The sequence below is a fragment of the Scleropages formosus genome, chromosome 21 (assembly GCF_900964775.1).
Source record: "Scleropages formosus chromosome 21, fSclFor1.1, whole genome shotgun sequence".
NCBI lineage: Eukaryota > Metazoa > Chordata > Actinopteri > Osteoglossiformes > Osteoglossidae > Scleropages > Scleropages formosus.
Genome location: NC_041826.1, coordinates 17,415,547 through 17,432,033, shown reverse-complemented (window position 1 = coordinate 17,432,033; position 16,487 = coordinate 17,415,547). Strand labels below are relative to the sequence as shown.

General features: G+C 43.3%; 1 protein-coding gene across 2 annotated transcripts in view; it reads right to left on the bottom strand.

Moving 5' to 3' along the window:
- Positions 1 to 16,487, bottom strand: part of stab2 (stabilin 2) — a 35,861-nt gene that overhangs the window by 10,215 nt on the left and 9,159 nt on the right. Inside the window, exons 13-49 of one of the 2 annotated variants that reach the window (XM_029247172.1) lie at positions 15,596 to 15,739; positions 15,374 to 15,436; positions 14,704 to 14,820; positions 14,352 to 14,405; positions 13,801 to 13,881; positions 13,556 to 13,708; positions 13,378 to 13,437; positions 12,970 to 13,065; positions 12,777 to 12,863; positions 12,402 to 12,513; positions 12,032 to 12,221; positions 10,737 to 10,830; positions 10,230 to 10,388; positions 10,037 to 10,132; positions 9,843 to 9,938; positions 9,692 to 9,739; positions 9,322 to 9,458; positions 8,979 to 9,090; positions 8,616 to 8,690; positions 7,867 to 7,956; positions 7,521 to 7,628; positions 7,125 to 7,256; positions 5,953 to 6,084; positions 5,689 to 5,745; positions 5,431 to 5,526; positions 5,065 to 5,260; positions 4,413 to 4,508; positions 4,259 to 4,304; positions 4,057 to 4,133; positions 3,690 to 3,815; positions 3,295 to 3,368; positions 2,894 to 2,965; positions 2,162 to 2,281; positions 1,933 to 1,980; positions 1,620 to 1,700; positions 1,287 to 1,433; positions 1,053 to 1,193 (exon numbers count right to left, since the gene is read on the bottom strand). In XM_029247172.1, the coding sequence (XP_029103005.1) occupies positions 1,053 to 1,193; positions 1,287 to 1,433; positions 1,620 to 1,700; positions 1,933 to 1,980; positions 2,162 to 2,281; positions 2,894 to 2,965; positions 3,295 to 3,368; positions 3,690 to 3,815; positions 4,057 to 4,133; positions 4,259 to 4,304; positions 4,413 to 4,508; positions 5,065 to 5,260; positions 5,431 to 5,526; positions 5,689 to 5,745; positions 5,953 to 6,084; positions 7,125 to 7,256; positions 7,521 to 7,628; positions 7,867 to 7,956; positions 8,616 to 8,690; positions 8,979 to 9,090; positions 9,322 to 9,458; positions 9,692 to 9,739; positions 9,843 to 9,938; positions 10,037 to 10,132; positions 10,230 to 10,388; positions 10,737 to 10,830; positions 12,032 to 12,221; positions 12,402 to 12,513; positions 12,777 to 12,863; positions 12,970 to 13,065; positions 13,378 to 13,437; positions 13,556 to 13,708; positions 13,801 to 13,881; positions 14,352 to 14,405; positions 14,704 to 14,820; positions 15,374 to 15,436; positions 15,596 to 15,739 (3,813 nt within the window). The remainder of the gene's footprint in view (positions 1 to 1,052; positions 1,194 to 1,286; positions 1,434 to 1,619; positions 1,701 to 1,932; positions 1,981 to 2,161; positions 2,282 to 2,893; positions 2,966 to 3,294; positions 3,369 to 3,689; positions 3,816 to 4,056; positions 4,134 to 4,258; positions 4,305 to 4,412; positions 4,509 to 5,064; positions 5,261 to 5,430; positions 5,527 to 5,688; positions 5,746 to 5,952; positions 6,085 to 7,124; positions 7,257 to 7,520; positions 7,629 to 7,866; positions 7,957 to 8,615; positions 8,691 to 8,978; positions 9,091 to 9,321; positions 9,459 to 9,691; positions 9,740 to 9,842; positions 9,939 to 10,036; positions 10,133 to 10,229; positions 10,389 to 10,736; positions 10,831 to 12,031; positions 12,222 to 12,401; positions 12,514 to 12,776; positions 12,864 to 12,969; positions 13,066 to 13,377; positions 13,438 to 13,555; positions 13,709 to 13,800; positions 13,882 to 14,351; positions 14,406 to 14,703; positions 14,821 to 15,373; positions 15,437 to 15,595; positions 15,740 to 16,487) is intronic. The other variant, XM_029247173.1, reaches the window with a different exon arrangement.

The window sequence follows — 16,487 nt, the reverse complement described above, 5'->3', positions numbered from 1 at the left end:
GCAGTTTGTACACTGTTTGCATAACAAGTAATCAACTCCACTTACAAGAAATGCCTTAGGAGAACAGAAATCCTGGAGCCTATTCCAGAAGCACTGGGTGCCAGGCTAGGCAGGGTAAACCCCCGATACCAGTCCATCACAGGGCAGCCATACATGCACACTAAAGGTAATTTACAGGGAACATTTCATCTGAAATACGTCTATAGATTATGAGAGGCAACTGAAGCACCCAAAGGAAACACATGTGAACACGGAGAGAACTGAGCCAGGAGTTTTGAGGCACCAGCTCTATCTGCTGTGCCACCATTCCGCCTAAGAACACCAGAATAAATAAACAAGTAAAATGAAAAAAAAGAAAGGTAAAGGGGGACAGGGAGAAAGAAAAAGGGAGCACGCAAATGTGTTCCACATTTGAGATTTTGAACATGTGGGTCTTAAGCCTGGATTTAAAGGCATTCAGAGAAGTTCTGATAATCTGAATTTAGTTCTGAATTAGATTTTCTCTGTATTTAAAAAAGTAGAAATTTTGCACATTTGGTGAAAAATGGGGAACCTTTTGTGGTTCAGAAATGCATTACACTGACAAATGCTTCATGCCATATGTTTCCAGAATTAGTCCTAGAACAATGAAACCCTGCTCTGGATGAGCAGTTAAAGAAAAAAGAATAAATAGTCTTAAAGCAATTTTTAAATTCATTATGCCTTTATATGATGTTTTATGGAGAACCTAAACCATGAATAAATCAATGAAGACTGTATTATTAAGTTTTTCCTGATTATGACTCAGTTGCTGGACTTCTAAAAAAAATTTGAGTAATGATCAGACTTCCGGTCTCTCTGTGTTTGTAATTTGGCAGCCCAGTGTATTTATTTTTCCCATTTCAATTAACAGTAACTAAAGATTTGCTGTACAAGAATTCACTTTACTAGTAGAGGTTCAAGAAGGCATTGTGCTCATTACGCAAAGAAAGCCTGTACTGTATTTCATTGTTTAAAATAGGTGTTAATGTACAGAAATGAGAATAAAGGGGATAAAGAAGCTGCAAACATACTGCCTGATCTTCGCCGCCGCCCTTCGGAGCTCTCTGTACACTCTCTGGCAATAGGACAGCATCAATCTCGTAGATGATACCATTCAGACTCACATCATCAGCGAAAACGACCTTGGCTTTATTGTTGATATATATATCACCCTGAAAGGAAGATATAAGCACAAACTCACAGGTATTTGAAGGTCTGTAAGGACTGCTGTGGAGGTGGGTGATGGTAAAGGCTCCTGGAATTACCTGGGAATAGGTGATGCTTAGCGTCTCCCCATGCAGTGTGGTGACATTCCTGGGAGTCTTTAACTCCTCGTGGTGTAGCGTGCGACACGCGACGATGTGGTTACGGAGGATGTGAGGCATAACTCCCTGAACTCTCCACTCTCTCAGCTGGAGTGCGAAGACAAAAACTCATAAAACAAGCACGTACCTCAGTCTTGCACACATGGACCAGCTGCACATCTAATGAACTTGCACCTGCATGCCTTCAGACCGCGGTTATTTTACTTGCACTTTAGATGAACGGACAATAAAAATGTACGAGCTCCGCGACTGTCAAAATGAGGGAAATCTCACACTTTCTTTTCTGAAGGTCTCTGTGTTGGGAGCAAAGACTGTGAATGGACCATTTCCTCTTAGATCATTCATCCTCACCACCTGAAATAGGCACATTGCAGAGAGAGAGACACTGAGTGCCACATAACAGAAATAGCAAAAACACAATTTCCACCAAAGGTCTTTATCACAGCTACTAAGAATGACAGTAAACTGCCAGAGAAAACAGGTTTTGGTTTTTTTGGTTCAGTTAAATCCAACAAATCACGCTTAGATACGATTAATAAAAGCACTCCGATTAATTAAAAATCTATTAGGTTTAAAATGCTCATACCGTCATTTGGAAAAAGAATTCTCTTAGTTTCCTGTTATGGAATATCTCCTGAAGGAAAGAATGTATCAGACAGGACTCAGTGGAATAGACTGAACAGACAAGCAGAAAAACGCAAAAGATTTTTAAAATTTCTTCAGAGAAACAGACAAGTGAACAGCGCAGAAGCCGCCGCCGTGACACTGAAACAAGGCTGAGGAAAGCAGCAAAGGCATCCAACTGCGGTCCTTACGGAGAAAACGGTGCCTTTGCAGGTCAGCCCATCTCCGGTGTAACCTTCCTTGCAGCTGCAGTTCCTCTCGTCCGGCCCGGTCATCTCGCACTGGGCCAGAGCGTGGCAGCCGCCGTTTCTCTGCCAAAGATGAGCGAACCGTTCTAGCATCGCACTCATTCAGCTCCGCTGTCGTAAAGAACGGTTCAGGAAATCGTTCCTACCGTTCGCAATAACACCGTTCAACAGCTCACCTCTGTGTGACAGATGAACTATTCAGCACTATTGTTAGTTCATTTTGTTACTACTCATAATGATTATATTACCATTCTGCACAACTTGCACTATATACTGCTTTGATTTATTTATTTAATATACTTATTTATTATTCCTCCAACTGTATATATAATTGTACATATTTTTATCTTGTATTTTTCCACTTGTTTTTAAATTTTTTATATTGCAAGTATTTTCAGACTTGTATTCTGCTGCTGCAGCATAATAATTTCCCTTGTGGGATCTATCTATCTATCTATCTATCTATCCATCCATCCATCATTGCAGTACTGCACCTAAAATATACCTGTAATCTGTCAGGCTTGCTTAGAAAACACTGGAAACATAATTAACAAAAGTTTCATCGTACATATACAACCATAAAATGCATTTCATAACCAATTTAATCTTTGATTATCGGTGGGTCTCATGAGAATATTCAGGATGATTTTCACTCGAGTCACAAACGGTTGTTACCTTCTGACAGAGATCTATGGGCGCACAGGTTTTCCCGTCTCCTGAGTATCCATTGTGGCACATACAAGCCGCCTGCGAAGGAGGAAACATTAGAAGGCAGAGACCCATAATGTTCAGAATCACTGATTCTGCTTTCTCTTTCTGCACAGTTATTCTGTTGTGTTTCCACTCCTGTAGATGACCATTACTCTACACATTGCTATTACTCTCTGAGCCTCTCCATCCTAACTTACACTCAGTGGCTGATTTTCATTCCGCTCGCCTTTGTGTGACATGCTGCTCGAGAAGGACACAGTGGAATCCTGACCGCTTGACGGACAGACTGACTACGTGACTAACAGACCAATTGACCGACTTTCTAAACGATCGAGAGACTCGCTGAGGAGCCGACCTCTGCCCACCTTATTTGGTCCAGTATGCAAACACATGGCATTCACGTGGCAGTCTGCATTGCCCGCCAGGCATGGGTTAATTTCTCCAGAGAAAAAGCACAAAAAAGCTATGTTTAATAACGCTGTAAGTCAGTCATTTACCACCTATACCTATTTTCCTGTTCCGACATGTCTTTGGTAGGTAGCTACTGAATCACATGTACTATGAAAACAACGGCATTGGATACAAAAAGCTGTGCTTCACTTACTGCGTATCTAGACATGCAAGTAAAGTGTAAAGATAAACAGTCCACAAGCAACATGCTGCACAGTATCTGCAAATTATCCTCACTTTTTGAGGACCTTCAGAGAAAAAGTTATACGCAAACCTTGGCGGAACTTGTCCACAAGAGCTGCGCACCTACCTACACACACCAGCCCATCTCCAGTGTATCCTGTGTGACACACACACCGCCTCCTACCCGGCAGGGTCTGTTTACAAATGGCATTGGCAGAGCACCCGCCGTTGTTGTCTTTGCATGCATCCACCACTGGGGAAAGCGAGACGGCGAGAGAGAGGCGTAAATAGGATCGCTTTCTAATGTATGAAAGTTCACCCCTGATCAACTGCTTCTTCTTGATCTTGATTCCTGGTCAAGATGAGTCTTCATGTGGTAAGACTGGTAACAGTGTCACATTAATAAGCGATGCAGCCGTTTTCTACTCCGCATGGATTTCTGTTGGAAACATCTGGTGAGTCCTTTAAAAATATCTCTCTATCACTTTTCTCACCTGAGCAGTACGTGCCATTGCCCTCAAACCCGGCAGCGCATTTGCAGGTCGAGGAGCCGTCAGGTAGCATCAGACAGCTGAAGCGCACGGAGAGAATGAGCGGGAATAGATTTTAAATAAAGTTTTTAAACATTTTTTAAAAATTACAAGCGCAATGGTGTTTTGCCAAGCCTTGTCAGTATCCGGAGTGACGGCTTCTCACTTGGCACTTGTGTGACATTTTCCTTTGCAGGTGTCCTGCGTAATAACTGCGGAGATATGAGGAAAGCGGTTCCAGTTTAAATGGTTGCTGCCGTTGCACGTTTTTGAAGACCCAACCTCTAAGGCTGGAGGATTGAGGTCAGAAAGATTCATACCCGTGTCGCAGTTCACACCACGCCAGCCCATGTCGCACTCACATGCCCCGGTGCCCTGTGGCCCTTCGCTGCACCTGCCCTGCACACACTGACATTCTGCAGGAGGGAAAGACCACGTAAGCCAACCTCGATTTCAGCTCCAACTTCACAGGTTCGCAACTTCCATGTCAACCCCCAGCAATAAGAGTCCTACTTCTCTTTATCCCATCAACACAAACAAAGAAAGAACAAACCAAATTTACTTTCTCCTTTGGTAAGGTACACGTGACTAACTGCCTGATGCTATGTATGCATGACCCAAGCCCATTAAAAACAAATTAAAGTGTTGCTGCAACAAACCTGAAAACTTACAGGTTGTTGCTCTACCTGTACAAAGCGATGCTTTCAAACTTCAGAGGATGCGAGGCCACCTGTGGAGGTGACAGCTTATCGTTCTCTCCAATACCACTGTCGATATTGGGACTTCGTAAACCAGAAGGGGCCACGGACTATAAAATGTCTTCGACTGTGAAAATACACTAGACGGCAAACGAACGCTTAATGCAGGTAAAAGCAAAACAAGATGTAACCGACGAGGTCTACAGTGGGAAGAAAAGCCATTTCCGCTACAAGTTCCAGCCCTGAGTTGAGGGTGCTGCGTGAGGTACTACACCTTGGTCACAGCTCATTCCATATTTGCCAGTCTGACAGGATTCACAGGCCGTCCCGTCAAAGCCTTTGCTGCACCGACACACCCCTGTGCCGTTGGTCCCGTCGTGGCACGCTCCGTTCCCGAAGCAGGGCAGCCCGACCGGCCCGGGACACGGCTCACACTGGTCCCCGAAGTACCCTGCGCAGCACTGCCTTTTCTGCAAGACAGACACGTGTGCATTATCAAAGCGCATCTCACTTAGAATTCCTTGCAGATTCACCTTTACAGCACAACTGTTTCGGCTGGGCTTTGACGCCATCAAAATCCCCCTCGGTTTACGACAATATAAGACCTTAGGATGTTTTTAATCAAACAGGAATTACTCACAATAATTTTCTTTTTGCACATCGCTCTGCAGCCCAAGGTCAAGAGCTGCTTGCTCTCAAATGTGCGTTTGAACAAACAGGTCCCCAATCGACTAACCTGGTACGGAACAACAACAGGCTGAAAATGACAGCATGAGTTCACAGTCAAAGAAAATCAATAAAAGGCCACGCAGAAGTTACAGCACCTGTGGGTCATGTGCTTCCATCAAAATAGAAACAGGAATCTGAGGGACAGGTGACAGACATACATGCAACTTACTACTGGTGTCATTCCAGGTGGGCAAGGTATCTTTGAAAAACAGTCCTGACAGGGTTCCTAGAGAAAGGGCACAAAACTTGTATTGATCACTCGGGCAGAAATCGGATCGGAAACGGAGAATGGTGATGAAATGAGTCGATCGAGTTCATCTTATTAAATCCTACATGGCCTAATGTTGCTAGTTCAAAACTTACAGTTTGTCGTATAACACGTAAGCCAAAATGAAATTTCTTTAAATAACAAAACCTAGAGGAAGGACAGTACCAGCGTATATAAGGAGCGCTCGCTGTCACAGCGGTTTTTTACAATTTCCAGAACCGAGGAGAGACCATGGATCACTCCTTTGTCAGTCTCCACATCTGTAAGGTTCACCAGGGCATCATTGACAAACACCTGCTTTGAAAGGGAACACAGATATTTTGATTATTACACTTATTTGACACCCGAGGCGCAAGTTGATGGGTAACGGAGGTTTACAGCGCTTTGCTTTTCCGCAAGGACAATCCAAACTGAATTAATAATCCAGAAGTGTGGTGGAAAAAAAGCACATACGGAGCTATTAAGTTAAACTATTCATTCGGTTCGCAAGGCCAGTTAGAGAAAAGCATATCTTTCGGTCTGTTCCAGACAAAGTAAGGATGGGGAGCCCTGAACTGCTGGTTTACAGTTAGCATATTAATATCATTACATCATATTATATTTTCATTGGATTAACATTAAACGTGTGACTCCTCTTGCTGTATGTTGATTGTTAATATCAAACAGACACAGTGATACTGAGTGTATAAGAGGGTTATTCTAGTATAGCCTCAAAGGCCAGAGTCCAGGAAGTTTTTGTTCCAGAAGTACTTTGGACCAATACATTCAGTTTTTGGCCTTCAGTGACAAGTACCCATGAAACTCCCTTTCTGCTGATGGGGACAACTGGAAAACCTGCTGGACTCAGCCCTGAGTCTTCCGGCAGGAATATTTACGACACGGCGTAAATAAGAAAGCCCCATAGAGAACCAGATAGGGGTTCTAGTGCTCCCTGGTGGCTCCTCACTGCCTTCATTTGCTCCACACATCACATGAAATTCATTAACACCCTATAGAAGTGTAATAATAATAAATCATAAATACAACAAACTTAAAAACAGTAGAAGTTTTATGTTATTTGCCTTGAAGCACAGATAAGCAATACATATATACTCAAAACTGAATGCTTGAACTAGAGGTAGAGGATGATAGAGAAGCAGCACAAAACTCTTAGATATAGAGGCCGTAGGATGCTCTACAGTTTGTTAACCTTCCCTTTGCCTCTTTTATACCTTCTCCACTGTTTTGAAAAATGGCAGCCTACAAAGTATATTATAATGCGGTTACAGTGGACTTTTCCACCCTCCGTAAAGCTGTTACTGCGTGAACGGAAGAGGAGACGTGCTTCAGGGACCCACTCTGTTGTCTCTCAGGAAGATGCCCACTTGAAAGTTGAAGCCCAGCATGGTCGTCAAGTATGTGCCATCCCGCAGGTCTTTCTGCATGAGCTTGTCTGACAGGACGATGTGATAGCGGGTGATATTCGCAGTCTGAAAACAACGACAGCACAAGAACAAAAAGTCTTATGTATGTGGCACTGTACGAAGCTGTCAAGTCAGCATGGACTAATAAACATGAGAAAGATTCTGTGCTGTTCTGCTCCTGTCTGATTATTATGGACTGGTAAAATAAATGAAGTTTTTAAAAAAAAAAAAAAAAAAAAACTGAACCAAAACACTAAATAAAAACCACTGATGTTTTTATGTTGCCTATAGACTCCATCAAAACCACTCATACAATAAAAGAGAGCGTACCAAGGAAGAGTTGCCGGTCTTCTTTAGGTATTCCCCGATAGCGCTGTCAGTGGGCGCAAACACTGTGTATGCAGACGACTCCTCGATTTCCTGTGTCAGGTTATATTGCTGCAAAAGAATTAAATTAATAGCTGATAAAGAAAAAAATGTCTGGCATGAAAACCTAATATTAGGAATAATAAAAAAAATCATGTCAACGTTGCGACGTAATTACAAGGCAGTTTAGGTAGGTTTAAGGAAAGTTCATGAAGGGGAAGAAAATAGGATCAAAATTTTATATTATATACAATACACGATCAGGTTCGACTGTGTAAAAACTATGGACACAGGTATAGGTGTTACGTACAATGAGGTATTGCCTGAACATAGAAAACTCAGGCCTCTGGCTCAGCTGTTCAGTAAGGCCTTCGCTCAGCTTCCGGTTTGGAACCAAGACCTGCAAGTGTTGGAGGAGCACATGGGTGGACATGGGGTCACACGTTAAATCAAAGACATCTGCACATGATCACTTCATTTGGCCTTTTTCTGAGGCTTCCAGGATTAAAACATAAACTTGTCCATTGCGTCACCATTAGCTTTTACCAAGGATGACATTTTAAATAAAAGACCAAGGATCTGCCTCAACATATCCATGACCACAGCACTTTGTTTTCACTGTTAAACAGTGTCGTGAGTGTGGGAAGTGACCCCAGTGTACAGTCCAATTCTTTAGTCAAATCACATAATGAAGAGTGGCACGATGGTGCAGCGGGCAACACTCATGTCTCACACAGCTGGGTTGTGCATTTGGACGTAGGTTTGAATCTGGTTCCGTCCGTGTGAAGTTTGCACGTTCTTCTCATGTTAATGTGCGTTTCTAACCAAGCTCTCCAGTTCCCTCCCACGTTTAAAATGCATTTATTTCAGGTTGACTGGTGACTCTAAATTTGTTGCAGTGTGTGAACATATAGGTGTTCTGCACCGAGCTGGCATCCTGTCAAGGGTGTACCCTGCCTGGCACCCTATGCTTCTGGGATAGGCTGTGGGCCACTGCAACCTTACACCAGGACAAGCGGCTATCAATGAGTGAATAAATGTACGTTTTGCACACTTTACCGAATCGATGACATGGATCAATCCATTTGTCGCTGCAATATCTGCTGAAATAATTGTGCTGTCTCCAATCATAGTCTAGCAGAAATAAAAAGATTTGATTGAACATTAAGGCTCGTCTATGTTCATTCCAAAACATCGTAAACAATATTTAACGCTTAACATTTCACGTTCGGTCCGACATATTGACTTACAGTTGGTGCCTTTCGTTACTGAAGTACAGAGTTCTATTTCTTCACATTATATCTGACATTAGCCTACATAACGCATCGGAATTCTAAGCAAGCAACAATTTATTAATGAATGCGGCGACGCACGCAAATCAGCTATTTGACACTATGCTCCAACCTGTCGGACCACTCTCACCTCATTGGCTCTGGAAATGGGAAGCCAGTTCTTCAGAAAAGAGGCCAGCTGCGGTGGGAACGTCCTGTTCCGAAGATCCACCAGCTGATGCACACCGTGCACCATGTGATACCTAGAGGTGTGAGCACAACAAGTGTTAATCTGCCTTCTTGGAAAACAACATCAAGAGTATATTCTTCAGGGACGTTTGATTTTGTCAAGGTAATGAGAACCAAGATTCCACGGTTGTGGATTTCCACTACAGTGCAGTATGAAAGGTCTGAGAAGCAGAGTGAAAGAAGCAAACGTTTACTGAAAAACTGGGGAGAAAATGGAATTTTTCGGTATCTAGGGGGAGTCGTACTTCACAATGCTGGCTAGGTTACTCTGTTCAGTCCAGAAGTCCTTATCCTCTTTAGCCATGTTCTCCACTGCGCTTGAGGAAGGAAGGAACAACGTGAAGTTCTGGGTCTCTGAGAGCATCTGGTTGAGGCCGGCATCCTGAGAATATGTATGCCAAAAAAAATACAATAAACAAACAGACTTCACAATTTTTGGAAGTTAAATTTGCCAACACACACGTGTAATTTACACTGTATATTATACTCATGACAGAATAGGAAAAAAGTTGGAAAAATAGACGACGAGCTCTGTATAAATATAAATGCGCGAAAACCACCGCAGGCCAGTAAACAGAGATGCTGACTCTCAAATAAAGCACGTTTCAGACTTACATTCACCCATTTGCTGAACTCAGCAGCTTCTGGAATACCCAGCAACTCCTGCAGAGCGACAACACAGTGAGTTTCAGATCTACAAGGATGGAAGTACATACAGGAGAATCACATCAGCAAATAACTGAACTGATCACCGTGAGGTTCTCACCTGTGCCACAGTCCCATAACAGATCTGTCCATCCCCTTCATAGCCATCCTCACACACACACTTCCAGTGACCTGGACCCAGGTACTGACACGTAGCCTGCAGACACAGGCATTTAAAAAGTGTCGGAATACGAAAAGTCACGAATGAATCAGTAGGACAGCATGTACAGGTTGGAAATTAAGCCTGTTACCCACCAAATAATGGCAACCACCATTTTGGCTCACACACTGATTGATGGGTTCACACTGGTGTCCGTTTCCACGGAAACCATTTTTGCACTCGCAGTCGCTCTATAATGAAAAAACGGAAAACGTGCTGGATGTTCCAGACATGCATCACTTTGAATCGACTTAAGAGACATGAGGGGTGGGTACGCTTCTCTCTCACCTGTCCAGGGCCCACATAAATGCAGGTGGCGTTGTCATGGCAACCCCCTCTGTTTGGCTCCAAACAGTTGTTGATGGCCTGGCATTCATCCCCATCTGCCCTCCAGCCAGTCAGACACTGACACACATGAGTCTGCGGGCCTGTTTTAACACACTTTGCCTGGTAGGGTCAAAGAAAACTGCATTTAGCAACAAGTGCTTGTACTTGAACTTGGATATCCCAATAAAAACTCAAAGCATGATTTTGCCTGAGAAATAAGTGCAAATGGAGACAAGGAGTAACTTCTTGAAGCAAGGTTTTCGACTCACCGAATGAGGTGGAGAAGAACATTTCCAGTAATATAGTGTGCAATACGTTTGCATAAAGATATGCCTGGATGGGTATGTGATATTGACTTGTTGTGGATTATTTGTTTTATAGGTCAGTCAGAATACAAACACGAATGCTAAACGTCAGCAAAGGGATCCTGATTTGGTTTTGAATTTTGCGTGCTTGCATGTCACCTACATTGACACCGCAGCCGCCGCGGTGAGGTGGGGCGCATGAATCCATCTCTGCACACGTGATTCCGTCGCCCTGGTAACCAGGTTTACACACGCACCTGTCAACAAAAAAAGACAGCAATCAAAAAGAAAAAAGTACAGAAGTGCTATTGTAGGCATGTTTACGGTGACTTTCAAACATAATAAGATTTAAAAAGGTAACAGTTTATTGGCCAAGTACATTTGCACATACAAGGACTTTGGCAAAGTGGACATTCATTCAGATGCATTAAACAGAAAGGCATTGAAGTGACAGGGTGGTGAAGTTACACCGTGTACTTTTAATGGATGTCGGTACCGGTGCTGTGACAGCATTGGATCCCTGCTTGGTGCCGAGTACTGCAATATCACACGTTCCGACAGGAGTGCTGCTCCATGCCGGATTCACGGTGGACCCTCGTGTGCGTGCGGAACGCGCTTCATCATATAGGCCACAGCCTCCAGCTCACTGCTCTTCACGTTGCGTTTTTGGCACACGTGGCCAAAGCTGCTTGCAGGTTTATTTTTGCCCTGTTGTGAGTCACGTGGCTGTATTTGCAGCATGGTCCGGAACCGGTGCACCCAGCATCTCTTTTTATAACAACTGCGGACTGGAGCTCGTCCACCTTGCTGCAAAGATAGCGGGTGAGTAAAAGGAGAACCACTAATAGAGGTGTGTGGTCCCCTTCTCTGAAAGCACATCACGACCTCTCCTTGCTCATCGTGACCTTTCCTACATCGTGCCATCCGAGTCAAAGCTCCTTCACAGTCGATCAGAACATTCAACAGGGTCAGCTGGAAAAAGTTCCAGTGCAGATCGAGTGGAACTATGTGTCCGCTTCCGCGGTATGTTTTTCGCAAATAGATGCTCCTGCTTGGATCAGCCAAAACAACAACATGCTGCCAGAGAAGTCCCAGGGCAAAGTATTGCAGGCCACCGTGATGGCAGTTGGGCCAGGAGCCAGAAACAAGAATGGAGAGCTTCAGCCTGTCAATGTCAAGGTTGGTGAGAAGGTCCTGCTTCCTGAGTATGGAGGAACTAAAGTGGATCTAGATGATAAGGAGTACTACTTGTTTCGGGAATGGGATATCCTGGGCAAATATGTTGATTGAAAATGTTTTGTCATAACTTCTTGAATTAGTACATCAGTTAATTTCCATGTCATACATTTGTAATTTTCAACTGTACTAAGCGTCATCTTGATTAAAAAAAGGGCTATTTATTGTCCTCGCCATTAATTGTAATCCCCACGCCATGTGGTCTCAGGTCTGGACCCTTACCTAATTGTTCCTTTTGCCTTTTCGTTGAAGTCGCACTCGGCATAAGCATGGCAGAACTGCGCGTTGGGGCCACAGGCCTTTGTGTTGCGTTCACAGAACCTCCCGGTGAAGCCCATTTGGCAGCTGTCCACCTTGCAGGCACCATCACTCTCGGGACGGTTGTCACACTGGCCATGGATACAAGGGCAGGCTGGGGAAACGGAGAAGATGCAGGACGTGATGAAACAGCATGACCACTGGCAATCTTGAGCATTCTTCTTTTAGTAATTTCCATTTCTCAGAATTTGCCCTTAGATTAAAAAAATCTTATGTGGTAACTAAGAAACCCAGCTTATCTGAGAAAGCTCCTCCACCAATCAAGTGTTCATACTTTTATCGCAGTTGGGCCCATGTTTGTCTGGTCTGGAGCAGTACTGGCAGCGGGAGCCTCTGAAGTTCTCATCACACACACAGGTCCCATTGCCCTCGAGACCATCCATACACTGAAACACACACAGGAAAGGCACCAGCAGAACTCCGATTAAATCAAACCGCAGAACTTGAGCTTAAAAATGCCAATAATTTTTTTATGTCAGGGACCCTGCAATTTCTGCTGAATGAACAGGTCACTGTATCATATATACTCTCCAGTGGAAAATTCCACTTTAAACAAATACCTTTATCTGTTAAGTGCAGTCCAGCAATGTGAGAGATTTTTCACAGGACGTTTTTTTACAGTAGCTGCCTTGAAGGCCACTTGACCTACCTTGCCGTGTCCAGAACATGGCTTGGTAAATCCTCCTGGGCAGGCACTGCAGTCTGGCCCAAAGAACCCCTCACAGCAGAGCGGTATCTGCAGAAGAGCACGAAGCGGGTTATTCTGTGTCACAGACTTGAGGCAGGTTCTTACTCCGACGTCTCAGGAATCCCCAGGTGGCCTACTGTGATGGGGTACTTACGGTCTCAGTATGGTTACAGGACAGAGAGCAGCCGCTGACTGGAATGATTATACCCCTAAATGATCTTCTGAAGATGCAAACTCCTTGAAATGTGTTCTGCGAAACCATAAGGACATGTTTCAAAAAACAGACATGCTTTCGTGGATACGTCTGGTGGAGGTCTCTGCCCCAACTATACATTCAGCTCCTGTGCTCAATGTGTAGGGAATTTCAGGCCTCCAAAACACACATTCATTCCCCATTTGTCTGAATTTGAACCTGCTTCCACCGATTCTCCATTGGGTGCTAGAAAATAGGACCTTAGCCAGTATAGAAAGCCAGAAGTATCACAAGGCACCGAAATGGATAGGCTGTAGCAGATGGAGTGCTCACTGCAGCAGTTTATTGACCAGGCACATTTCAACTTACCAGAGGCTCCCCTGAGGGACAGATTGACTTTGTCACCTGGGTACAGCTGACGCACAAGCCCTGGGCCGAGCAAAAGATGAAAATTAAAACAAAAATTTGCAGAGTGTTTCTCACAATTCCTCACAAGTGGCAAGAAAGACAGATGATGGAACAAAGGTTGCCTTCTGCTCATTTTCACCTTGATAATGCTGTACTTCGTGACATCACACCTGTGTGGCAACACTGGCTCAATAGATGAGGGAATCAAAACTCCATCTACTGAGTACAGACGCCCGTTCTTTGCTTCAACATCTGCTTCAAGGATCGCTTGTTCATTCACCAGGATTTGCCCCTGAGAAAGTGCAACGGAAAGATCTAGGTCACAGTTTCGGTTTAACTTATAAGTCACTTATAAATGAAGATAACATTAGTTTACAGACTTACGTTACTTGTGACATTGAATGCCAGAGGCTGATTAGCCATTGACATGAAGCTCTCGGTGGAAACCATATTCACCACCTCGAGCTTTAACACAAGAATATGGAAAAATGTTAGTTGACAGCGGAATTTCTAAAAAAAATTAAAAATCAGCCAAGTCTTTTTGAATTCCTGTTGCTGTAACTCCTGACTGTGTAAGATTTCGTGTGGCATGCAGACTTGGGAGGACAGAAGGACAGATTTTCTTTCGAACAAGGAAGTTTATCCATGCCCAGGCTTAAGGGCACACAGCTCCAGCCATCAGCCCCAAGACCTCAGGACCTTGCCAGAACTCAACACCTCACTTGACACCAAGGGTTTGTTTCAAGCAAGCACTAATTCAAATGTATTTTAAGACCTAAACAACTGCAGCAGCCAGGGATGGAACTGAGCTGTTGCCTGTCCGGCTGGAGGATAGTAACCCTATCTGATGAACCCTGTGGCCCTCTGTGCTGAAGCTGGGGAGCCCAGATTAGGAATCCTCCTTAACAAGGCCCTAGAGGTCAAGGAGGTCTCACCTTCACAGACGGGATGATGTGATTCCGCAGTAGTTCCAGAAGCTTGGCTTTACCCTAAAATTCAACACAGACACAAAGTGAGAGGAATCTTCTATTGCTGTAATTTTTCACATATAAAAGGCCAAATTAATTTTAAAGGTTTGAACTGTGCAAATTGTATTATTAAGGCCCAGTTTTCATTTATTCAGTGAGAAGTCATATATATGTAAAAAAAAAAAATATATTATCCATATGCCCTTCATATTTTGTTTTGAAACAACAGGAATCTTTGTATTTAATGCATGTTATACAATGCAATACAAATACAGTATATATTGTAAGTGGAGTAAACCTTCTAATAAAGACCAAATACCTGGTCACTGCAGAGGTAATCCAGGTACCCTTCCTTCATGACATTCATGGCCGCATCAGTGGGGACAAATAAGGTATAAGGGCTTGGATCATCCAATAAGTGTGCCATGTTGGATCTCTGCAGAAAAGTCCAGGCTGAGTTTAGAAAACACGTCATATTGAGGACTCTCACAATGTTCTCTGAACAAACTGGATTGCAGCAGCGCTGCATTAAATAGATGGGATTTCATTTGAGAAAAGACGCCTTTTGTAAAACACTTTTGACTGGAGTGGATGTCATGCGGAGACATTAAGGTGCAGATGACTGATGCTTCCTGGCTGTTTTAGACTCCATCTCCTCAGAACTTTCTGATCTCTTTCCGAACATGTGCTTCCCCCTTTTCCTCTTTTGTGTCTGCTGTACACTCATCTCTGAGGTACACAGTCTCCAGGGGAGTAGATTCTTTCCCCTCAAATCAGCACACACACACGTACACACTCACAGATCAGTGTTGTAATTTTTGTGAAGATTTCATATGGACTCTCACTTTGACGCAATATATCTATATATTTGAAACGAGCGAAAATGCATGAAAGTTGCTAAAAGCATTTTGCACTTTTACCATCGAGGTACAGGAAGACAGCATTCTAAAACAAAGGAAACTATCAGGTTTAATGAGAATGTTTGTTACCTCCAATAGATCCCTAAATTTGGAAAATTTCCCATTATCTGTCAGAATTTTCATCAGATTCTCCTGGAATAAGACATAACAAAGAAAAAAGAGATAAGAATACTTTGTTCCATGGCTATGAAGGTGTTTGTAAGAATAAATATTAAAGTCTATGAATGTCTAGTATGTCTACAACAATTAACTTTAGGTGCAGTCCAACTGATGAATTCATGAAACACCTACCTCTTTTTCGCTCTTGACTGTGGGTGCTACACTGTCCATCAGCTTGCTGATAATGTGTATAACTCCATTGGAAGCTAAAATGTCTGAATCCAGTACGTCGCCTTTCTTCCTACTTCCATGTATTCGTATTTTGACCAACTGGTCCTTGAGAAAAGAATAAAATTTAATGCAAGGATTACTTCAGTAAGAGCGATAATTTGACCAGTAAAAAAAAACCACTCTACAGAAATCTGATCACACATTACAACTAATCTTTTCATTTATTTACCTGTCTGACACTTTTCTCCACAGCAACTTACAATGTTAGGCCATCAACAACTATTTTCCTATCTACAGAGCGGGGTAATTTTACTTGAGCAGTCTAGGGTAAGTCCCTTACTCAAATGTACTACAACCGTAGGAAAGAGTTGAACCAGCAACCTTTGGAGCCAAAAGGAGAGGCTCTAACCGTTACACTATCAGCTACCCTAGTTTTAAAGACAGCGTTTTCATCTGCACTATAAATAAACCTGAATACAGTGATTATCAGAGATAGGAAGGCCAATGCCAGGAAACCAGCAAGGATGTTTTTGACAGGACAGGTTTAAAGACATACAGTAACATGCTGATGGTACCAAAATGGTCCAACTGCACTTCCTCGTTTGGAATGAAATCGAGAGTAAGAAACAGAGGGATTTCAGAAAATAAAGGGTAGAGGAAGGAAGGAAGCCCAACCTGCTAGCTCGGGAGGTAGGAAATACTGCACAGAGCACAGGGAGTTCTACACAAAGAGGAACATTTTGACAGGAATAGAGAAAAGGAGAAATGCAGCGTTGTCCAAAATATGCTAATAAGCAGTCCTGGCAGAATACAGGGGGAAAATCATTGACAACATAAATGTCACAAAAGAAAT